Source organism: Anser brachyrhynchus, assembly GCF_964034855.1.
Source record: "Anser brachyrhynchus genome assembly, chromosome: 9".
Taxonomy (NCBI): Eukaryota; Metazoa; Chordata; class Aves; order Anseriformes; family Anatidae; genus Anser; species Anser brachyrhynchus.
In genome coordinates this window covers 20,001,122-20,026,481 of record NC_137703.1, presented here as the reverse complement: position 1 = coordinate 20,026,481, position 25,360 = coordinate 20,001,122, and the positions used below count along the sequence as shown (strand labels likewise).

At 38.1% G+C, this 25,360-nt stretch overlaps 1 protein-coding gene across 9 annotated transcripts in view; it reads right to left on the bottom strand.

Moving 5' to 3' along the window:
- CLSTN2 (calsyntenin 2) overlaps nucleotides 1-25,360 on the bottom strand; it is a 344,598-nt gene that overhangs the window by 77,187 nt on the left and 242,051 nt on the right. For 8 of the 9 annotated variants that reach the window (XM_080605191.1, XM_080605195.1, XM_080605196.1 and 5 more), the window contains 3 exons: nucleotides 14,142-14,337; nucleotides 12,082-12,290; nucleotides 3,773-3,922 (listed from right to left, as the gene is read on the bottom strand). In XM_080605191.1, the coding sequence (XP_080461317.1) occupies nucleotides 3,773-3,922; nucleotides 12,082-12,290; nucleotides 14,142-14,337 (555 nt within the window). Of the gene's footprint in view, nucleotides 1-3,772; nucleotides 3,923-12,081; nucleotides 12,291-14,141; nucleotides 14,338-14,958; nucleotides 14,979-25,360 lie in introns of those variants that run through there. The other variant, XM_080605199.1, reaches the window with a different exon arrangement.

The window sequence follows — 25,360 nt, the reverse complement described above, 5'->3', positions numbered from 1 at the left end:
TGGGTCTCTGAAATGGTTCCTAAGGACTAGGAATATTATTTTCATGTGTGGTTTCTGTACTTGACCAAACCCCTCTCTTTCCCTCACAATAACCAATTGCTTTAGTAATCATCTTTCTCCTTTTTAAGAGCAAAAGCAGAGACAGTTTTGCTTTTTCTCTGTAATTGGGTTTTACTAGAAAGCCCACATGAATACCATTTTAAAAATCACTCACAGTGCCTTCTGCAAATACTATCTATGAAGTACGTGGATTCAGAAGTGATCTAAGATCACTCCACTACTAAAAGAGAAGCAGCCCTTCTCTGAACAAAGGAGACTATATTTCAGCAGGAGAATCAAGCTGTGAACTTTTTGTGGTCTCTGAATGACTAGTCAACATGGAAGAGGTGGTAGGAATATGCCTTTTGGTGGTGGCAAAGCCCTACGTCACCTTAATGAGACCTACATGCCTGTAAAAGGAATGGGCAATATCTTTATAAAAACATCTAATGAGAGTAGTTAATGTGTCAATTTATTAGGTAGATAAATAGAAATTTTCAGCTTCCTTAGGACACCAATACCATTTTGGAATAGTCTGCTCAGAATGGCCCAATGTGAGTTTGGGTCAGGTTTATTTCTAAAAGAGCTTGTAATTTACCAAAAATGCCTGTGTGAGAATGTTGATGGTAGATTAATGTTCATCTTCAAAGACTAGGGAAGTAGATGCTAGACTGTTGCGGTTTAATCTGACTGGCAGCTAAGCACCACACAGTCCTTCGCTCACCCTCCTCCCTCCCTCTCTGGGATGGGGGAGAGAATCAGAAAAAAATGAAAGTCTGTGGGCTGAGATAAAGACAGTTTAGCAGGACAGAAAAGAAAGTAAAATAATAATGATAATAGTACTACTACTAATAAGGTGTACAAAAGAAGTGATGCACAATGCAATTGCTCACCACCTGCTGACCGATGCCCTACCTATTCCCAAGCAGCTAGTCCCCCCACCCCGGCCAGCCCCCCCCATATTAGTTGTTCAGCATGACACATTGAATGCTATTAGAATTGTTCTCTGTCAAAAGGAAAATTGTTTAAAGGATGGCACCTAGCCCTATTGAGTCTTATTTGCTCTGCTATACATTCTTGTCATATGGACTTGTCCTCTAGAAACAGGAATCTTTTTGTATGTTGTTCTGCGTACACCAAGTCTTCACTGTCTCACCCTTCTGCAGTGGAGGTTATTTGAAGGGCATCTGTGATGGCACTGAAACCTCTAACATTTAATTTATTAGACCATCTCTATTCATGATATTCATGCGAAGAACTGCACAGTGTTTCAGATTACTAAAGCCAATAACTTTTAAGAACTGCTATTGTTATAAAAGTGAATTTCCAAGTATTTATTTGCTCAAGCTAACACTGAAGAACAAGAAAAAATCATATTTTGTCAAGTTTTATATTATAGCCAAAGGCTCAGAATATTTCTCTTCTGTCAAGCAAAACACTATTGTACCTTTCCTAGTCATCCAGTCTTCTAATATATCATTATTGCAAAGATGATGGAGCATACCTGCTAGCTGCCTCTTTGTGGAGAGGTCACAGAGTGACAGACACAGGGAAGTAGGAACACTGTAAGCGTAGGTACTCTCTAAGTACTGGAAATACTAAAGGTTTTGTTTGTTTGTTTTGTTTTTCTAGTGACAGTTTTTACAGATATTGGTTCAAAGTGAAAAACACCACAACCTGTGCAACTATCTTCACCTTTAAAAATAAGTAGGCATAGAAAATTCTCTAAAAGCAATGTACAGATTTCTGTATACAAGTATTACGTTGCATCTTTCAAATTATAATTAATGATGTGATGATTAAGAACTAATGTCATATACCCAATTGTTTACTTAAGGACCTTATACCCTGAGTAGGCAAGTACTGTCCACTTGCACTGTGTGTAGTTCAACATGGAGACATGCCAGTGAAACGAAGCAGGCATCTTTCTGACAGGTAGAAAAGTACAATTCAACAAGCATGGAATAAGCTAGAGCAGAACCTATTTGATATTTATGCCCTGCCTATGATAAACTTTAAGACATAAAACTTTGTCAGACCAGTAGGAAGAAAGACTGTGCCAAATTGCCATGGAAGTAAAAAGTCCAAATTCAAGCACAATGAAAGCCCAAATTCAAGCAACTTTAGACAAGTTGCTTGAAACTATCATGGATTACATTTATTTATTTATTTTTAAGAGATGTTGCTCCCTGTTTGCTGTTTTCCCTCAGGTTTTTTGTTTCCTTCCCTTTTTTACTTTTTTAATCCAAACAGGATGAGCAGTCTATTTTTCTACCATCACACATTAAAAATTACAACCTGGCAGCCCCTTATATTAAATACCTGAAAGTTTGTCTAACAAACAACCAACATACAGCTGACTTCTGGGAAAGTATAATTTTTGTATGTATAAAATAATAGTTCAATTCCAGCTTTTGCATTAAAACCTCAAATGGCTTGCAAGCACTTCACACAACTGAAGATAAACAAAGCGTAACAAAAATGAAAAACCTTATGTGAGTTTGTTTGTATTACTTTTATAGGCTACCTGTTATCTATATGTACCTGATGGGACCATCAATAACCATCTATACTATATTTGATACTGGAACTATGAAATAAATATGACAATAGTGGGTAGTATAAATGTATCATTAGTGAGGCCTCTTTGCAAAAATTATCCAGTTAATAAAATATTCAAGTGGAAATAATGTGGAAACTAGAAATCAACAATTGCACCCATTCTAATACAAATTCCAACCTAGAATGTATATTTCATTCATTTGCAATGACTCCATAAAGTAGGAACAGAACATTTCCATAGTGTAAAGATACTGTATTGGTTTTATAGCATAAGTCATGAGTTTTTGAACAATAAGATCTGTTTAAGATATGCAAATGTTTTATATATATATATATATATATACACTAAATAAAAATGTTCTTCAAAATACTTGGGGGGTGGAGGCAGCTAATACATTCCTGAGAAATTAAAATATTTTAAATGAAGACTCTGAAAATGAAATTATATTACAGATTTATGCCAGTGTGAAATCCTCTAGACAGGGGGGGTGCCTCACTTTACAAAGAAGATGCTTTTCTTTCTTAGGGTTTGCTCAACAAATTTGCCTTCACATGTAACAGCCAAACTGAATTTTTCCTTCTTCTCAGTATATCACTATCTGGGTTTTCACCATTTTAGACAGTAGACTGCAGCTCCTTAAAACTCTTTAAAAATATATATATATATTCCTACTGAAATTTCTCAATACAAAGACAGTAAGCTGGATAAAACATGCCTTTCATACCTACTACTGGTTGAGCATGCCTTGACTCATGCATTTGTGCATGCATACGGAAGACATTTCTATATTGGAACAATATAATCTGAAATCCTCTGGTCCAGACAGGAAAAGTACCTTGTCATGGTGGCTCCAAAAGGTTTATTCAAAGGAGCAGTAGGAGAAAAGCAAACCATAAACATTTTTTAACCTTTCTGTATATTCAGCCTTCTTTGTGTTTGATTTTTGGTTCTGACTAAAGAAACACTGCAAATCTAACCAACTATGGGATTGTTATGCACATTTTTAACAGGCTCAGAATAAAGTAAGCAAAAGAAATAGCAACAGTTTTCTATACCACTGCAATAAGCACCATAGTTTCTCCTTACTGTGTGTGTGAGGGGAAAAAATGACAAAGAAAAAATACTAAAAAAGAAAAATAATTTTAAAATATATAAACTATTAAACCTTACCTTGCCAGCCTGGTTTGCACACTGGTTTTACATTAACTCGTACTAAAACATCTTCTCTTGCATGTTTTTGCCCACAGTCAAAAGCTGTTACCATTATCTCATACTGATGCTGTTTATCATAGTTCAGCTTCTCAGTGTTTCTGATGTTACCTATAGAATCAATACAAGACAACATTCAGCAATTCTTGGCTAAGCATATATAGATTATAATAGCTGATTAACCATGAATGTTATGTAATCTGAAAGCTCTTTGGAGCACATAGGACATTCACAGGCAGGACAATTACAAGGAGTGGGTAGTGCTTTCTTTCTATCCAGCAGACAAATAAAGAAGTTATTAGGCAAACTATAACATTCTTTACTAATGCTAAGGATTTACTTGGACATATTTGAATTACAACACACCTGCGCAACAACGTTTTCTGAAGACTAGACTATTTGTAGTTCCATCTTTGCATTTAAAGTATGAGTAGATGCAACCTTATTTTCCACATCTTCCCAGAATACGCTGCCCTAATGTGGCAGCTGCACCTTGCACTCCTGAGCTGCATTGTTGAATATATTTCCAGCCTATTTCCTCCCTAAAGTTGTTACCCTTTAAGTCAGAGATATTTTTAGTCCTTTAACCCCTTTCCCTGGGTTTTAAAAATAAGGTGCAGAATCGCCTTCTACATAATGCTCAGCAGTATTTGATATGACAGCACTGAGCTACCACATGGAAAACAGAACTCAACAACAAATTATCTGCTGAACCTGACACATGTATGAAGGTGACAAATCACCTGTTTTAGGATCAAAAAAATAACTTTCACAAGGAAATGTCTTTCTTAGAGTATTTCTCCAGGACTGGAAGATTACTGTGCACCCGTATGTTCATGTAATTAACAAGTTCAGCATTTTAATTATGTTCTTTTCCACTGAAATGCACTTATTGTTCAAACCAAAATTTGAGATTGTTTAGAGTATGTCGCATGCTTGCACTGGGCTGCTGTACCATCTCTCTGAATGCTTACTCTGAACAAATGCTCCACTAAACTGCTTTTAAGTACGGATGTGCAAAATCAGTTGGGCCAAATCTGGAGTGAGGAGCACCCAGATCTTCAAATTTAGTAAAATATAGTGGTCTGATTTCCAACAGGTGCTGATCAAAGTATGTCATTGACACTGCTTTCTTTTTCATCTAAATGAATACGGGCTGGACAGTTGGGCGGAGAGGAACCTTATGAGGTTCCACAAGGGCAAGTGCAGGGTCATGCACAGGGCTAGGAATAACCCCAGACAGCAGTACAAGTTGGCAGCTGACCTGCTGGAGAGCAGCTCTGTGGAGAGGGACCTGGGGGTCATGGCAGACAACCAGTTAAACTTGAGCCAGCAGTATGCCCTTGTGGCCAAGAAGGCCAACGGATCCCAGCCTGCATCAGGAGGAGTGTGAAGAGCAGGTGGAGAGGTGATCCTCCCCCTTTGCTCAGCACTGTTGAGGCCACACCTGGACAGGGCACAGCATGGGAAAAGCCCTATCACCACTTCTGTATCTCAAATGGAGCAGCAGAAAGTCCTGATGAAGGACAGTATGGAAACAGTACTATATCCTACAGCTTCCTTAATTCTCTTTCACAGGCACCTTGCCAGGCATTCTTAAGCCTGCCATGCATCTTCCCAACACAAATCCAACTGCACAAACAGTATCAACTACTTAATTATTTTTGAGTTAGTAATTAGCAAAACAACAGAAACCTAATCTACCCATTTTACTGTCTTGAGTTGCTTCGTTAGTACCTACTTAAGAGGATTTGGTGCAAAACTGGCACTATATGCTTAATTATTCACTTAGCATCTGCTCAGTTGTTCTTTCCTTTCTGCATTTCATTTTACATGAATCTTTTATACTTTCCTGTTTGGTTCTCCTTGGCATTATTTTAGTCCACAGTCATCAGAGAGAACTCAAGAAACCAAAGTTGGCTAAGTTGACACTAGCAGACTGCTAGAATTTGTTTGGCCCGTTAGCTGTCCTCTAAGATTTAGAAATCATACAGTGTATTTACATTTCATTAAATCTATCTTCCAAGATTTGTACTTCATTATGGTCTTTTATGATTTGGTCTACAAAGATTCTGACTATTAGGTGTTATTCTGGAAGGTCATTTGGATGTCTGGTATATGCTACTGAATAGTTTATTGATTTCCTAATTATTCCATTTTTCTGTTACCTCTGATACTTTATGCTACTTTATTTTACAATTTAATCAATATGATTAAAAAGTAGACGGACGGCGAGTACTATAAATACAGACTAATTAATGTTTTAGAGATGACGGACTGAAAATTCCTATTTGCATCTCATCCACAAATAAAAGGGTAATCAATAAAAAAGGAAATTTTAATGGGAAAAGTAAGTACTTCTCTACACAGTTCAAAATTACCCCGCAAATTTAATTTTCTTCAGTCTTTTCCTGGAAATAGCCAGAGCTATAACAGATTTAAAAACAAACAAAATCAGGTAAGCGACAACAGAAATATAAATATTTCCGTATGAGGGCACACACATCTACACCTCTATTTCTTCATGGTCAGTCTGGGGGATAGTTTGATGCAGACATCACTATTTTATGGGTGTCTTTCATCTTACTTCGGAGCACTTACAAGAACGGGGGAAAGACTTGACTAGTTTACGAATGCAATTCCCTTTTGAATTTCCTGCTTACTTCCTGTAAGTATAGGAAGTGTGAAACAATCTCCTAACCCTTACAAGAGACTAGGACTAGTGCTGGTGCATGAATGGCTTCTTACTTCGGCCTGCTCACAGGAGCAACAGTTCAACAGCCCCAGCTGCCAAGAGCCAGCAAGAACTGTATTTGAGCATTCATCAACTGGAGGATTAGAATGACTTATAGAATCATATAATATCCCGAGTTGGAAGGGACCCATAAGGATCATCAAGTCCAACTCCTGGCACCGCACAGGTCTACCCAAAAGTTTAGACCATGTGACTAAGTGCACAGTCCAACCTCTTCTTAAATTCAGACAGGCTTGGTGCAGTGACTGCTTCACTGGGGAGCCTGTTCCAGTGTGCGACCACCCTCTTGGTGAAGAACCTCTTCCTGATGTCCAGCCTAAACTTCCCCTGCCTCAGCTTGACACCGTTCCCACGGGTCCTATCACTGGTGATTAAGGAGAATAGGTCACCTGCCTCTCCACTCCCCCTCATGAGGACGTTGTAGACCGCGATGAGGTCCCCCCTCAGCCTCCTCTTCTCCAGGCTGAACAGGCCAAGTGACCTCAGCCGCTCCTCATACATCTTCCCCTCTAGGCCTTTCACCATCTTTGTCACCCTCCTCTGGACACTCTCCAACAGTTTTAGATCCTTTTTGTACTGAGATGCCCAGAACTGCACACAGTACTCAAGGTGAGGCCGCACCAGCACAGAGCAGAGCGGGACAATCGCTTCCCTCGACCGACTAGCGATGCCATGCTTGATGCACCCCAGGATACGGTTGGCCCTCCTGGCTGCCAGGGCACACTGCTCGCTCATATTCAGCTTGCTGTCAACCACAACCCCCAGATCCCTCTCTGCGGGGCTGCTCTCCAGCGTCTCGTCGCCCAGTCTGTACGTATAGCCAGGGTTGCCCCCTCCCAGGTGCAGGACCCGGCACTTGCTTTTGTTAAACTTCATGTGGTTGGTGATCGCCCTGCTCTCCAATCTGTCCAGATCTCTCTGCAAGGCCTTTCCGCCCTCATCTGAGTCCACAACTCCTCCAAGTTTGGTGTCGTCAGCAAATTTGCTCAAAACACCTTCTAGTCCTACATCCAAATCATTTATAAAAACATTGAGGAGGACTGGCCCTAACGTGGAGCCTTGAGGGACCCCACTGGTGACCATCCGCCAGCCAGATGTGGCCCCGTTTACCACAACCCTTTGAGCCCTGCCCGTCAGCCAATTGCTCACCCATCGCATGATGTTTTTGTTTAGCTGCATGCTGGACATTTTGTCCAGTAGGATCCTATGGGAAACCGTGTCAAGAGCTTTGCTGAAGTCCAAGAAGATCACATCAGCTGGTTTCCCTTGATCGACTAGGTGGGTGATCTTATCATAAAAAGAAATCAAATTTGTTAGGCAGGACCTGCCCCTCATGAACCCATGTTGGCTGGGACCAATGACTGCATTGTCCCCCAGGTGCGCTTCAATAACTTCAAGGATCATCCTCTCAATAGTTTTACCAGGCACTGACGTGAGACTGACAGGCCTGTAATTGCTAGGGTCTTCTTTCTTACCCTTCTTGAAAATTGGCACATTTGCCAGCTTCCAGTCCAGTGGGACCTCTCCAGATTCCCAAGATCGTTGAAAAATAATTGAGAGGTCCCGCAATGACGTCAGCCAGCTCTTTAAGCACCCTGGGATGAATCCCATCTGGACCCATGGACTTGTATGGATCCAGGTGGAGCAGCAGTTCCCACACACGTTCAGGGTCGGTTGGGATTTTGTCATTCCCACCGTCATGGTCCTCCAGCTCAGGGTACCCTGGGTCCCGAAGCCCATCATCAGTGTTGAAGACAGAGGCGAAGAAGGCGTTAAACGTCTCTGCTTTACCTATGTCATTGTCTGTGAGGAGACCCTACCTATCTAGTAGCAGACCTATGTTTTCTTTGGTTCTCCTTTTTCCGTTCACATATCTAAAAAACCCTTTTTTATTGTCTCCCACAGACATGGCCAGCTTCAACTCTAGTTGGGCTTTGGCCACACGAATTTTCTCCCTACAAACACGAACAGCATCCCTGTATTCCTTCCTCGTCACCTGACCCTCCTTCCAGCAGCTGTACGCTTTCTTTTTTCGCCTAAGCTCCAGCAGAAGTTCTCTGGTCAGCCAGGCCGGCCTTCTGCCCCGCCTGCCTGACTCCGATATTTTGGAATCGCCTGATCTTGTGCTTTTAGGAGGCAGTGCTTCTCAGACTTCTCAGAAGTGTGCACTTTTCAATGATAATAGGAAGAAACTGGTTTAATAAACAAGAGCCACATGTAAATGCTTAACTATAAATTTTCAGGTTTCTGATAATACCAAATTTGCAAGGCTCCTGACACAGATCTCAGCATTGTAAAGGTGACCTTGAGAGACTCTGCCCAGATCTGCTTTCAAAAAATATCTTTCAAAAGATACATGATTTGACAGAACCTGTACTGACTGGACAGATAATTCAGTAATTCATCTTCATATAGAGCAATCTGAATATGTATTTCTAAATGTTTCCCAGTGATGGACAAGCATCGTTATACCCATTTTAAAGATGAGGAAGCTAAGTAATAAATAGATATCAAACATATTCCCCAAGATCAGAGAGCAGGTCAGAGCCATAAGAGTATTTGTGTCTACATCTGAATTCTCTAACCATTTGACCATGTCCCTGCCTGACAAGGTAGAAAATATATAAAAAATGTTGTTCTGTTGGCATTACAAATAGGTCCAGGAAATGTGGTTTAATTAATCTGTTACTTGAAAAAAAGCCTAGGCAATATGGATAGGATGATGACTGAACTGATGATGGGGATTCTCTGCTAAAACAACTAGATGGAACTACATGTAAAAGTCTCTTAAAGCATATTGTATCTTATACACTTAGTCCTAGGTCTCTGCATAACAAAGCATAGATTTGTCCTTTGCTATTGCATGATTGTATTCTACAGCTAAGAGTTTATTACGTTGCACATTATGTTCAACATATATAAAAGGGTCAGTTTTGTGAGTACTGTGCTTTCTTAACACAATGTAATTTTATTCACATGAAAAGTGGCAAGGTTGCCAAATGTAAATGGGAAACTTTATGTTACCTAGCTTTAAGTGCATAACCTACTAAGGTCTACAAGATCTACACTGGAGCTGAATGCTGCTTTCTGTGCCTATTAATTCACACCTTGAACAATTTGGTGATGTGAAGTAGACTGTGCATTGCTGCAGTCTGAAGGGTTTTCTCTCTTCCTTTCTGCAAATGCTGCCCGACGTGCAACGTAATTTTTCAAGACAACAAAAATGTTCACTGGATTGATCTAGAAACAAGAATTAATTTTTGCCTAAAAAGGGAATAATGTGCCAAAAGGCAAAAGCTGATGAATAGCATGTTCATCTTTTTCAAAGTCTGTGTTAATGGTTGTTTTCTTAGGTTGGTGGTGAAAAAAAAAAAATCCCACCATCTGGAACTGATAATGGCATATTTTCATTACCCCCCACCCCCTACTTCTGGGGCTCTCTGCAATATTTAGATTTGATTTGAAGCATCTGATCAAATACTCATTCTGGGAAATGAAATTCTACATCTATATTACTAGAAAGTGAGAAAAATAATCAATTCCAAATGACACAATGACATGACTTTCACTAGAAGAAAGACCCTAGATTTCTTTTTTCATGATGGTTGAAAAACTATAAACAAAATCCTAATTAGCACAGCATTAACAGCCACAGTCCCAAGCATCTCATACATCTATTTTAATACATCCCATAGGTAACAAAAATGGGAACAATGCCAAAGAAAAAAATCAGAGAAAGTTTGTATCTGCTGGCACGGAGAGATATCTGAGCAGTGATGTGCTGGAACTAGGCAACATATTTCTGTCGCAAAATAAAAGTGCAACCATCTATTCTCTGTCTCTAATCCCAGTGGTCTTAAGCAATTACCATTATCTAAAAAAATTGCAAATTAGACTGCAATTAGTGTTGATTGTGGCAGCAGTGTTCTTTTAGTGAACAAATAGATCAAAAAGTTATTAATTGAATTCAAGACCAAGAAACTGCAAGGTTTTAGAACCTCATTCCAATTATTCATTTTTATTCGCTGCAGGTTTTAAAGTCATCTTTAAGTCAACTTCTCACTGCCTTTGCTGGAAAGCAGGTCACAAACACATAGGGACAAATATGTAACCAAAAACTCCTGACACTTCACATGCTTTTGATCATACCTCCAACTGAAAGGAAGCCATAATCACTCATGAGCAACCTGCACTGTGTGGTAACTGCTGAAAAGGCATAAACAATTGGAATGTCTGTTCCATATCATACTCATCTCTGTCTTTTACTTAACTATAGTAAGTCACAACCCTGTTTATGAAACCACCTGCAATTCCTGTAAGTAACCAGCCCTGTACTGCAGAGTACCTTGGACCTTTGGAAAGAGAAGGGTTTCAAACAGAAATGTGGAGAACTTCCATTTATGACAACCCAGGAAATCTCACCATTAGCAAAAAAAAAATAAATACACAAATAGGAAAAGTTGCAAGGGAATGGCACACAAACATCTACTTCCAGATGCCTCATTTCCTGGATAAAAACATTTGTGCTATTGCTCTGACAAAATATTATTGTGCCAGCTGACCTCATTTACTTAAGCAGAATGTATTCGTTATGATTACACCCCATATATAGTATAAAGAATGCTTGCCTCCCAGTGACAGAATTATAAGAAGCTTTTTTTCCCCCATGGCATTTACATTTTATTGATGCTAACAGGTTATTATCTTTTGAAGCTCGACTGTACATCATGCAAGAGCTGTGCAAATAAAGATGAATCGTTTTTGAGTAGGGGAAAGGCTTTTTATAAAACATCCCAACATGAAAATGACTTCTTAGATAAAATGTAGCCACACATGCTTTCAATTTCCAAATTGGACAAAAATCAGATATAATTTCCAAAAAGTGTTCTCCTCCTAGATACAACATGGATAAATGATTCTGTCAGGAAAGATAAATCAGAGCGTTGCTGGGTATATACATAGGGTGCTTGTTTTGGGGAAACAAGTTCTGTATGCATAGGAACTTACATTTTGAATTTCTACACAAGTGCACATGTGTGAATATCATTAACAAAGGACATGAAGGACTTTTCCTTTGATACCTTAGTGTGATGCACATGTAGTACAACTAAAAACTAGTAAATCATGGGTCTCTGCCCCAGGTATAGAGAAAGCAGCACTCATATCTACAAAGTGAAATACCATCTCTTGGATGGGAAACTAGATCTGAGACAATTGAAGAGAACAGCCTGAGTGGCAGAGAAAGATATTGCTCAAAACCCTTTTTTTTTTTTTTTTTTTTTTAAAGTTACCATGATAAATTACTGTGGCACTTTCTAACCACATCATACATAAAAGAAATACAATTTTCCAATATTACAGTTCCTTCATTCTCGAAGACGAGAACAGGTCTACTTTCTTGAGTTAGAATTCAAAAAGTCAGATTATCAGCTGGTATCAAATGCTGATTATACTGTCTACAGAAATTACAGTTATCTGTCCCAGAACTTACAATTGGATATTTCTCCCTACTCACCATTTCTGTCGATGGCAAAAGGAACATCTGTTGTGACAATTTCATAATTGCAGATCTGGCTGTACTGTGGAGAACAGTCTTCATCCATGGCTTCTACCTGCAGTATGCTATCATAGATCTTTCCCTCCGTCACGGTGGCTTTATACACACTCTCCTTGAAAGCTGGTGAAAACTCATTGACATCTTTCACCTGGATATGGACCACTGCCCTAAAATAGGTAAATAATCAAAAAGAAAAATGAGTTAACCATGACTTTAAGTAAGAACATATTATTAACAGTTTGTTTTTGTAACAATTGATATGACTAACAAAAAATATCTAGAAAACCATGTCAACATCTGCTAAAATGAAATATTTTTGAATTTCTGTTTAATTTACCCAATTTAATGTCTTAACTGCCACTAGAAAAAATGTGTTAGAAAGTGAAAAAAGAAGTGGATTACAGTACTATTAACTATTCGTTAAAAATGGTCAGTTTGTGAACACTTCAATATTAAATAAGCCTTTCACCTTCTGCTGATTATAATTACCTAATGCCTTAATTAGCTACAATATTTTCAATTTGCCTTCTAATGGAAAGAGTAGTGTCAATATTCATAACTGAAATGTTTCATAGCCTTTAAAGAGACAAATTATGCAACACAAACCATGCACTGATGTAGGCCTGAGCTTCCCTGGTAAATCTCAAGATCCTCATTTACATACAAATCTAAGGATTGGATCCTTGCTGTTGGCACCTCTCATTAAGATAATAACCATGATACATTATCAATATGTGCATTGTGGTAAACCTTTAAGGGTCAAAAATAAGAGATCTTCTGTGTTAATGTGCAAACTCTAAAGGCCTTCCATTGAAAGAGCCTAATACCTGGTTGGATAGGCAGAATAGCAGAGGGACAGAGAAATGAAGGGACATTCTAGATCAATGGCAAAGCCAGGAATAAATAGTGGGACTCAAACAGCATAGCTTAGTGTGTGGTTTCCTACACAAACCAGAGAAAATGTAAAAATGGCTGGTCCCAGTGGGACAGATTTCATTTTGGCCACAATTAGACTAAAATATTCCAAGTTTAACACTTTCTAGCTTGTTACTGACATGTGAGGGAAAAACACCATAAAATTTAATAACATGAAAGAGAAACTGTTTCTGAGACTTGAAGTTTACTTGATTTTGCAGACTTCCTTCTAGATGTGTACTCTTTTAAAATACCGTAAAAGAGTTTGGAATGCATAATAAAACTAATTAGTTTTTTTAATTGTCATGTGTCCTGGATGAACAAAAGGAAGAACTATTACTATTAATCATATATTTAAGTGGCTTTTAGCAAAATGAACAATCTGTATAGGTTATACATCTATATGTGATTTATCTTAATCTTTAGTGACAAATGGTCTGGAGCTTGGTTTCATGAATTGGAGGGGGAAAAGGGTACTGTCTTACTTAAGGTTATGAAACAAATTGGCTCCACAGTAAAAAGTGCCACCTATTAACCTTGAATACCCTCTCTTCCAGGGGATTTGAATTCCTCTGGGACTTGCTATTCAAAAGCTGAGGTCAGAAACACACTGTGCAAAGGCAACACTGCTGTAGCTTATACACATACTAAACAATGGGCAATTTCCCTTTTCTTACCATTTGAAATGAGATGAACTGAGAGAAAACCTATTTAGAATTTGTAAGTATCAATTAAAACCTAGCTTCCACATCCTGTATGAACTGTTTAGTCAACATATTTAATGTGAAAGCAAGAATGGAAAAATATACAAAAACTTCTCCACTTGAACAGTGATCCTATTAAAAAGTTCAGCTGGAACCAATACAGAATGGGTCAAACTGTAAGAGGCAAAAAAAGAAAAATAAGAAAAATATTTTCTAAAAGGAAATAGGAAAAAAGAAGCGTATGAACTATTGCAATGATGCAATGATGAATCATTTTGATTCACTTTCTTTCTACCTGACTACAGTACAAATTGAAAGGGACCTTTAATGTGATCTGTACTGCAGAGCAAATGCATGACAGACAAACAAACAAACAAAAAACAATTCATTTTCACCCACTTGTGAGATTTCTTCCAGTTTGTTCCACTTGGTCCTGATCCACAATCATAGGCCTGTATGATGAACGTGTATTCCTTCTGCAGTTCACAGTCAATAGGATTTTTTGCTCGAAGACGACCTTCTCCAGATGTCTTGTTTAGCACAACAGCCTCAAAGGGCATTTCTTGTCCATGGATTTTAAAAGCACAGATCTCACCTGTGAGAAATAAGATAAATAATAATAACAGAAATATTAAAATACTGTAATATAAATATAAAAATAGTATAAAACAATCACAACAATCATAATCTCATGCATTAAGAGTGACACTGGAGATACTAGCATTCATTTCTATTTCATGCACTGATGGGGTAGTACGGACTCAGGTATCAGTTTATAATGTATCTAAAAGGGATGGTGGCCACGTTACTTCTGGACTATTATGATGAGTGCAGCTCTGGTCATGTCCTTTCCTCTTCCTCTGTCATTACAAAATGGTTTCTTAAAGCCCTACAGACTGTTCCCTAGATATGGCACCAAGCTAAATTTTTAGCTATATTAAGAAGAATGTATTTACTTAAAAGTAAATTTTAGAGGTGGTATTTTCTAACTACTGTCACTCCTTCCTTGAGACACTTGAGCTGGCAGGTGGTAGCAGATGTTCAGATTCTTGCAGTTTAGCTCCCAACAGTGAAAAAATTAATGATGCAGAACACAGGCACGTTCAAAATACATCTTGCTTTATTTACACACATATATCATCTTTGAAACAGAAGTAGTAAAAAGAACACAAGTGTCCCTTTCGGACACTGCAGTCACCCACCCACATTCACATACCCATACATGAATGCCTTTTTGTCAGCAACTCACTCTGCCTCCAAACTGCCTCCTAATATAATAGATCCATAGCTTCTCTCAGAGGAATACTGTGTAACAAAACAGATGATATAGCAAGGACTAAAAATTTGATCTGGACACAAAAGACAACATAAAAAAAAATGACAAAATATATCTCAAAGGGAAAAAAATATACAACGGTTTCTGGTGATGCTTTTATTTTTTCACCCTTCATACTGATGGCAAGGGTACGCATGCTGAATTCATTTTTAGCCACTCCAGAATCCAACTTTAAAAATTAAGCATTTATACAAAGACCAATGTGGCTAAAATATTTTTATGACACATTAAACACATGCTCTTTTATGAGCAAGTCAGTCTCGGGACATGTATTATAGATTCAAAGCTGTCTCCCACTCATGTAATCCTTTTCCATTTATTTCCAATTTACAGTTGCAGCCTTTTGGAAATCTCATTGCCAATCATATCTGAGTCAACTGCCAAATTCTAAATTAACCCTGAATCTGTGACCTCTAATGCAAGCCTAACTCCTTTCTTTTTTTGTATTAGAATATGTTGTTTGTTTTTGGAGAAGAGGCTGTCCAGTGACTTTATGAAAGTGCTGGAGTTCACAATTCCTATTACGCCTGAGAATGAAAAAAATGGGATGGATATGTGTGTGTTTGTGTTTTTTGGGGCACAAAGGGGGGGTGGGAATTAGGTACATCTGAAGTATGAATACAGGCCTTAAGAATATTCCCTCAACTACCACTGCACAGGTTTCCCTTGATTACGATGGGAGCTGAAGCTGAGCTCAGCTCTATACACTGACATTTAGGCAGATGAATCCCCCACTTAACACTTGTAATCAATCCTGTGACTGTCTTTACAGGATCAGTACACAGTTGTTTTACTAATTATGAGGCACTGGGAAAACACATCAAATATTTGCTTGAACGTTTGCTTGCTCCAGCCCCTCACTCAAATGGCATGAAAGCGCTGTGTGGTACATCAAGGTAGATGAAGGATGTGCTCTTTTCCAAGCTCTTTGTAGCTCATCCTCAATGAGCCCAAATATTTGAGCTATAGAAAAAAGAATGAATTTTATCCTGAGAATCAAACTGAAAAAGACTGAGTTTACATCTCCATAAAAGGAAGCTCCATGATAGTTATGAACTGTTTCATAGGAAACAAAGCACTAAGAGGAGGCTGAAGTGAAGCAGTTTGTATAGCTTTTATCGTGGGCACTGGTCACATTGTCACACATCTAAATAAGAAAATCCTAATTTCCCTGCAACTTCAAACTGAAACTTTCATCTAAAATGATACTGTAAGATTTCAATTTTATTTTAATACAAAAATAACAGTGTATGTGAAGTTTAACAGAAAATTTTTATTTGTTGTGTTCTGTAATAGCGGCTTTTATAATTTCTTAATAACAGTTTTCCACAGACGCACAATCCATCAACAGAAATCCTCACTTCAGTGTTTTGTGTTTATTATTTTATTGATCCACGGCTTGATTGTAAACAATACAGCCTTTGCAGACATCCAAGCCTACTGTTCTTAAAGCCAGAAATAGCTCCAGGCAGAAAAAAAAAGTAATCTCACCCTTAGTCTAAATGTTTTTCATTTTTTTCCTTTCCAAACGTAGAAGGCTGATGCAAAGCAATCAGAGAAGCAGGACCCTAATTAGTTCTCAGCAAATATTTTGGAAGTCTCTATAACCCATTCCTATGCTAGATACTCCAGCTTTATATATAACTCTAATTTTGTCTTTTATGCTCACATTTGCCAAAGTTAAAATAATGACAGCTGCACGGATACACAGAAATATTTGTAAACACACTACAAAAAAATTCTTATACTTCGAGATTTTGGTTACAGCAACCAACTGATGTGAAAATAATAGCATATGATTTTAAAAGCTAGGTAAGAATTTTCAGAACTAGGGTTCTACTACTGTTTCCAAATAAATGAGTTAATGTTGTTGAAGACTGAAATGTATAGTAAGAGTAATGATTCTAAAAAGATGGGTTAATGAAATGACTATTGAAAATGGAAACAACAGAATTGCATCAGCTGTAACAAAGAAAATTAAATGAAGTCTATCTTTACACTATGAGACTAATGCACACAGATAAATGCAACTACTGCTAGGCATTAAAAATATTCTCTTTAAAATAAAACAAATACTATTTTTCATTATAAAATGGAGCCACAGGGTTTTATTTTTAAACCCAGCTGAGCTAACCCCATTCCTACCTCAATGCCTGTAAGAAATGTGCCAAGCTTGTGTTATTTACTGGGTTCTTAGATACCTACTGTTAAGTATCTCATTCAAGGATAAGGACATATGCTCTGTCTTATTTAAGCTCATTATTTAAGCTGCCTTCTCCACCTGCCTTCTTTGTCATGAATTAGAGTGCACATAGAGACAGTATCTTCCTCACAATAGACAATGCAGAAAAAATATTAAGTTTTGTCTTTCATTTCATTTGAATGGGTTTGGGAATAGATGCATATTGGATTTGTTGATCCAAGCAGTGGTGGCAGTGAGTTGATAAATAGGTGTAAGTTGATATACCACATTCATGAAATCCTACAGCAGTTGTATCCAGGGTAAAGGGAAAGTATTTCTTCTCCCAGTGCCAGGAGTTACGTCCTGAGGGTTTTCTGTTAGTTTCCTATAAAATCTCCTGGTTGCAGGGTTTAACTTTACTAGGAGTTGCTTCATTTCAATAAACATTTTAATTCAATTCTGGACATAGTATTTTTCTCTTCATATCATTTGGACTATTAATAGCCATAAACACTACAAATTTTGAAGCCTACATGATTTTGAGAGCTCTGCTAGAGATTCATAGGTTATTACCAAAGAAATATTAATCATATAATTTCTTCTGTAACAATTATACTAGCCTGAAAAAGCTACTGACAGTTTATCATTACTGAAATATAACCGACAAATCTTTGCAGCATTTCAAAATTCCTAATGACAATGTTTCCTATTCAGCAACATTCACATAGCAGATTTAATAATGATAAGCCTTAATCAAAAAATTGTATTATGAATTACTGCATTTTATATGAAAAACAAAACTCTCTATGCTTTCAAAGAAATAAAAAGCAAAAATGTTACTCCTTTAACAACTACACAAAATTATTGATTTGAGCTCAATTTCAGAAGTTAGGAAGAAAAAAATTGCACATTACTTTGCCTTTCACAGCAATCTTTGCTTTTTCTTCAACTTTCACTACACCAAGAATGCAAAAGACTTGCCATCAAAAGTGGGGATCCCTCATATTTGATCATTTTGACCAACAGTTTTTAAAAAGCAACAGTTGTATGTGAATCGGTAATTACAAAATGTTTATGTTTCATTAACTCCAACCAGAGTTCTTTGCATGTTCTATCCTCTTTAGTGGCCTTTTGATTGCTTATGGAGTAGAGCGTACATAACTGTGTTCAGGGTATGTGTGTGAGTGTACACACGCATATTTGTTCCCCCCATTAACTTCCAAACCATTTGCTAATTTCAACTAAATTTTAAAAAGATGAGTTTCCCACAAGATAAGTTTCCCACAACCACTATAAAATTATGCAGCTGCACAATACAGAGATACTACAGAAGTAGTGTAAGGATGACAAAGAGGTCACATCTCACTAGACAGCAAACAGCCCACAGCAAGACCTTATAGAAGCCCAACAACAAAAAAAGCTTCAGTTCTATTTTGTACCTTTTTGATAGCAATAAATCAAAAATGAGGCACAAAGCTGAAGGAAACCAGGCTTCATTAGTTCACTGCTGACAAAATGACTCATTAATATTCATATCCTGTTCTGATGTTATTACTCTCTAGACTTTTATTATATTTCTACGTGTAATTTCCTCAGATGCACAAATCAGCATAGCTGATCATTTATTTAGAATTAGGGATGTGGTTTTATGCATGTTAAATTAAGCATGGTCTCCCTGAAAAATCCCAAAGTGCCTAAGACTCAAACCAATGTATCACACACAAATCCTCTCACAACTTAGAAGAGACAAATACTGTTAGAAGAGATGTACCTCAAGTTTCAATTGGAAGACCAGAGACAGGAATAGGCACTTGGTATCTCTGACCAAAACATCACTGCAAGCTCTGAAGACTTGTGTACAAACAACGGTAACTCTGTCTTTTCCATATGTGTGTCCTTCAAGAACTTGATTTAGCTTAATGGCACCAACATGTTGTAATAGAGGTATTTGAAAACCACCAGTAATATATCCTTTTGGTGTACAACTAAGCCTCCAAAAATTTTATAAAACGTGTATAAATTTGCTTATGGATACGACTCTTCTCTTGCTATAACTAAAGGTTTAAAACGACTTCATTGGACAATCATCAACATCATGAAATTCAACAAAGGAAAATGCCTGGTGCTGCATTTGGGACAGAGTAATGGCAGACACAGATACAGACCGGGAGACGTGCGGCTGGAAAGCAGCTCTGCAGAAAGGGATCTGGGGGTGCTGCTTACCGCAGGCTCAACATGAGCCAGCAGTGTGCCCTGGTAGCCAGGAGGCCAAAATGCATTTTGGTGTGTACTAAACACAGCACAGCCGGCTGGTCAGCAGAGGTGACTTTCCTGCTATATCTAGCGTCGGTGCGGCCTCACCATGAATATTGTGGGCACTTCTGGGCTCCACAACATCAAAAGGATGTCGAGGCTCTTGAGAGCACCCAGAGGAGGGCAGCAGAGCTGGCAGGAGGACACATCCTGTGAGGAGAGGCTGAGGCCACCAGCCGAGGCTGAGGGGCGGCCTCGCTGCTCCCTCAGCTCCCTGAGGAGGGGAGGCAGAGGCAGGCCCAGAGGATGGCCCAGAGCTGCACCAGGGGAGGCTGGGGCTGGACACCGGGGGAAATCCCTTCACCGTGAGGGCAGCCGGACACCGGGACAGGCTTCCCAGAGAGGCGCTTGGTGCCCCGGGCCTGTCGGTGTTGGAGAGGCGCTGGGACGGTGCCCGCACTGACAGACGTCAGCTTCTGGGGAGCCCTGCGGTGGTCAGGCAGGTGGCTGGTGGGCTGGGTGGGTCCCTTCCAACCAAACTGTTCTGTTCTATGGTATTTTACTCTTAAATCAATAAAATTAAAGTAATATTAATCTGAATCAAATTTGATTTTTTAAACCTTTACGTGTTCTCTCCACATAGAGATGCACATCCAATGTTCTTTGAACACTGATCATCACAGATCTCTATTTGCAGATCTGCAGGAGATCTGCAAATAAGCAATGCACTTGGGACCACTTTTCAATTCAATGTCTGTTTTGTCAGAAATGCAACATGGATACAGTACATGCAGTTGATGTTTTGTTGTTGTTGTTATTTTGTTTTCCAGTAAGTTTGTCTAGGGGTTGCTGTTTCCTTTTTGTTGTTGTTTTTGTTTTTAATCCAGCCTCCCAGGGTAACAACTGTACACAAGTTTCTCTGCTGGAATCCTGCGAATACCTCCTGCAGTGCACAGCTGCCGACCTTTTGAGTGTCTCAATGCCACTGGCAAGGTTTACTGCTTTGACAAGTTTTTCTATGATAAGCTGTAGCTACTGTTTAAATAATTATGGAACACAGAAGGTTGGATTTTGAGGGAAGAATGGGGAAATAATGCAAAGTAATAGAGATGTAAAGTATCTTTAAGGATAGATAAATGCATCATTAAGGCAGTAACTACTGTACATGCTTTTCCAGCTCATTGAAGTCAATCCTATTAAATACATACTGAAATACTAAAATCCAGGAAGCCATACAGAAATCATAAGCAGAGGGAGGTGCTGATATCCTAATAAAATACAAAAAATATTACTTCTTCCTATCTAGTTTTACAGGCAGCAAGCTCCACAAAGCAAGAACATAAATCCACTGCTACCCTTCCTATTCTATTCCTATGGATTTGAGATTGGAAAATGGAGGAAACTGCACTTGTACTTCAGGTGATTCATTATTGCCATAAGCCCACTCCTAACGAACCAGTCTCATTCTGCTGATGCATGGACCAGTCCCTCAAGATAAAAAGACAGTTCTGCAGGTAGCATATAATCACAGCCATATCTGAGTTCCTTTCTGCCTCCATGATAATCTTCCCAGTGAACTCACTTAGGCCAGGAAGGCACTCAGCACCTGGAAAACCTACTATACAAGTTTGTTTAAAGAAGCTTGTTTAAAAAGTGTAATTTTTATGGACTTGCTCTGATTATAGCAAGACATACAACCATAATGCTCTGCAGGAAATCAGACCACCACTGCTTAGAGGCATAACATGTCAAGTTGTACACTCAAATCTGCACAAAAGATCCTTGAACTCCAGCTTAAATGATGGAGAATTGATAAATGCCTATGTGAAGCCTGCAATAAACAGTCAGCTGGGTCAGAAAACATAACAAGGAGATAAAGGTTCATACAAATAAAAATGTGCTTAATTAACTTATGATTAGACAGTTCTCCAACATCCTCTACTCTAAAGCATAGAAACATAACACATTGTTACTCATTCCTGCCATCAATCAACACATATCAAATTAACATTCTATTATAAGCAACCTCAAATATTTCTTATCTTTTCTTTTTGAAATCTGCTGGAATAAACACAGGAAGAAAGCAATACCAAAACAACAATGCCAAAAAGTATACTACTGCAGTCAATATATAGAGTTCTATGCCCACCTGTAAATGAAAAGCTTTTTTAAGCAGATGTTTTATGCTTGCAAGTATCCCGTGGATTCAGCAGTGCATTCAAGTATCACATAGACATTTAACATGCAAACAGCTGTCCAGTTTAGTTAGAACGCCGTAAGGCAGAGCATGGTCTCTTTAACAGTTACACAATCATTACTGAAAAATATTTGCCTTGCCACTTTTTAGAATACCACATTAAAATGTATTATATGAAAAATAATCCTGCAACCATATAGTTAAACCTGTAAAAAAGCACATTAAATAAAAGGAACTTTATCGTACAGGAGCGAAGGGAAATGTAATTCTCAGTTCCCAATTGGGTCATTTTCTGAACTACTTTTTCACGTGTGTCAATGACAGTCATATATACATGTACTGGTCATTTTCGTCTTCACACAAACTACCTGAATTATTTGATTTGTGTTCACTTTCAGCTGCAGTGTTTGCAACTGTGATTGCAGATTTCCTGTTTCCATACCAGAAGTCTACCACAGTGGAAACATCACTTTGCTTCAGACCGTCATCTTTCATTCAACACAGAAGCCCCAATGCTACCTCTGCCCTAATTCCACGTATGTGTCTGAAAGATGGATCACGAAACTATTTCACCTCTAGATTACTGAGGTCTACATTGAGAAAAACAGGAGACAACTGGCACAGTGAGGCACTGACCCGTTTTACTGTATGCATCCCTTGAAAAGGATGAACCTATTTTTATAACAGAGATGTAGACAACTTCACACATGAGATTAAAAAGTTTATTAAAATACTAGCAAAGTAGCAAATGATATATAATGTGACTAGAATTTAAAATTAAATAAAGACCTAGAATTAGCAATGTTGGCTATTAAATTTGTACTGCTTACAGAATTCCTACAGCATGATAGGCAAACCCAACAAAAATATTTCCTCAGCAGGATATATGCACCAACATGACCTGCTAGCTTCAGCTCCCTTGTGAGATATACAGAGACAAATAAGAAAACTAACACCAACATGTTACACTTGGATTAGAAAATCAGCTGTTTAGTCTATTGAGGACTCAGTGGACTGATGGAAAGGCTTATTTTTTAATTAAAGCATTTTCCCTGGGGCCCTATATCAAGGCAGACAATTTCTGAGATAAAGAAGCTTGGGAAATGTTGTATCAATTAAAATTATTCTTACATATAATTTAAAATGTATTATTTGGGGGTATAGTTGGCTAATTCAAAGTTCACAGTGGGTGATCAGTTCATTTTTCTGCTTATTTGTACTCACAGACATCACTCAGCTTTAACTTGAGATTTTGTACCAGGAGCTTTGAACAGACTGGAACATAACATAAGCAGTGGACTCAACCATGCCAGTCAGTGGAGAGGCAAGTATGAGGAACTAGGGCACTCCTGCAAAAAATTCAACACCATAATTCCAAATATGCAGATAAAAACAGTAATGACTATCACTAGATTTCTTGCACTCAAAATACACATGACCTTGTAAACGCCTCGGCACCTGGGAACAAAATAGGAGTAATTTCTTCACCCTCTGCCTCAAATCAGTGTCCAAATAAGCTGTCCATAGCAAACTGAAGTTCCCATGCACACACTCAGGAATGACTAAAAACGGACTGAATTCAACTGAAGGATCCTAATGGAACAATGCATGCTGTAGACACACATTTCAGTTTCATCTCTACATCAAAATATTCTTTGATTTATTATTGGTTTCTTTAAATCACTTACAGTCTTTGTTTCTTTGGCATAATTTGCATCTCTAAGAGTTAAGACTTCTCTAGAAGTTTTGAGAAGTATGAATTCAATTATAGAAGTAACTTTGCAGAGACAACTCTAAATATTTTACAATGGGAACTCCCAACAATGTTTCTGTAGCTGTTTTTTGAGCAAATGAGATACCACATTAAAAAAAAAAAAAAAAAAAAAAGGCAACCTGAAAATGGAGAGCTGCGGTAAAAATAGGAACCTGGGTCTAACAATTAGGTACAAATTTTACACTGATTTCAATGGCAATAGGCAATCACTTCCTGAGTACTGGTAAAATCCATAACTGTTAAGGGATAAATTATCCTTACTTAGGGGAGGTAGAATACATTTTGTGGTACTAGAAATGAACACAGTTCTCGCAGTTACAGATGATTTTCTGAAAAATCTTTAAAATTGAAAAGAGGGGAGGGGAGGGAGGGGAGGGGAGGGGAGGGGAAAAAAGAAAAATCTTGCTGAGAGAATAGATTATCTTTCTACTAAATCTGTATTCCATCCACAGTTTCATTTTGGAAAGTAAAGACCAAATCTTATTTTTTATGCTTTAGGATCTATGACTGAACTTTCATTGCAATTTAATGTTTAATTTCAAATTAATGGAATGAAGGATGCAACTATTAAAACCCAACATGTGCAATATAAAGCAATAAAGATGTAATGTCTTGAACGTTGCACAAGAATAAAGCATTTCAGTAATTTAAAAAGTGCAAATAAATATCTATATAGTCTCCATCTAACTGCTGCTCAATAAGTAAAGAAACAAATTGTATTTGCAGTTTCTGAAGTAAATTATAATTTAAATTAGAGTATTTCTGACAGGAAATTCAAACAAAATATTTTATCAAGATGTGAAGTTAATTCAAAGCCATTTTTGTGGTTAACATGACACTAGTGGTATTTGCGCTTACACCATCACAACTGGACAAACAGAATCTGCATGGCTGATGCAGTACTACATTGTGAAAGCTTAGCCAACCACTCACTCTAGCCCTGGGTAGCATATGCTGTGTTGACATAGCTTTTGGAATAGGCATTTAGAGACTTGGATTTTGGGGTGACAGAAGGTTTTCTGGAAGGAGGGGGTTGACTAACTGTTTGTCAGGCATCTGCTGAAAGCAGCTGCTCTGTTACCTCTGTTATTTACCAAACAGCTGCAGAGGAAGTTGTACACCAAAGCTTTCTGGAGTAGAGCATCATTTCTATGTGCTGCTGAAGCGGGCTCCCTGAGGAGGACAAGAGCGACTGCGCTTGTATTTCATCAACTGAGGGCAAGCCAAGGCCACCTCGGTCCTTTGTCCTTAAGGATCAGCAAGCATCTCTGTGTTTTCAGCTTCTCAAAGCTCAAAAAGAGGGACAGCCATCACAATTAGCTTTTAAGTAAGATGAAGCTGGAGAGAAGTTTTTTCCTTGTCTTTCTGTGTGGGAAAACACAGACCACAGGACAATGGCTTTTGAGATTACTTAGTATATTCAATGTTCATGAAGAGATACTTCTGAGTCAAGGTAAAAGAAACACTACGAAACTGAAGACATCAGACAAATAAATGAGGAGCTCAATATTGTATACTCAGTATTACTCTTCCCTGCCCTGCCACCCCACAAAACTGCATACAAGGTCAGGAAGTATCACTCAGCAATAACTATACCTATTAAAAATCATGTTTTAAATAAAGCTATGTATCTTGAATTACACAGGCTACAGAGTCAAAAGACTTTGCAAAGTGCCCTATACAATAACTTGAAATACTCTTTAAATGCCATTTTTGAGGAAATTTTGAATTGAGTTAAATGTAAGATTAAGTGAACCCTCCCTCATATGTATATCCAGTAATTCTCTAACATGTAACTTCTCTGATCTGACAATTGGGTACTTTTTCTGAGCCATGAAAATACCTATGTACTTGAAATTTCTGACGTCACTTAAAA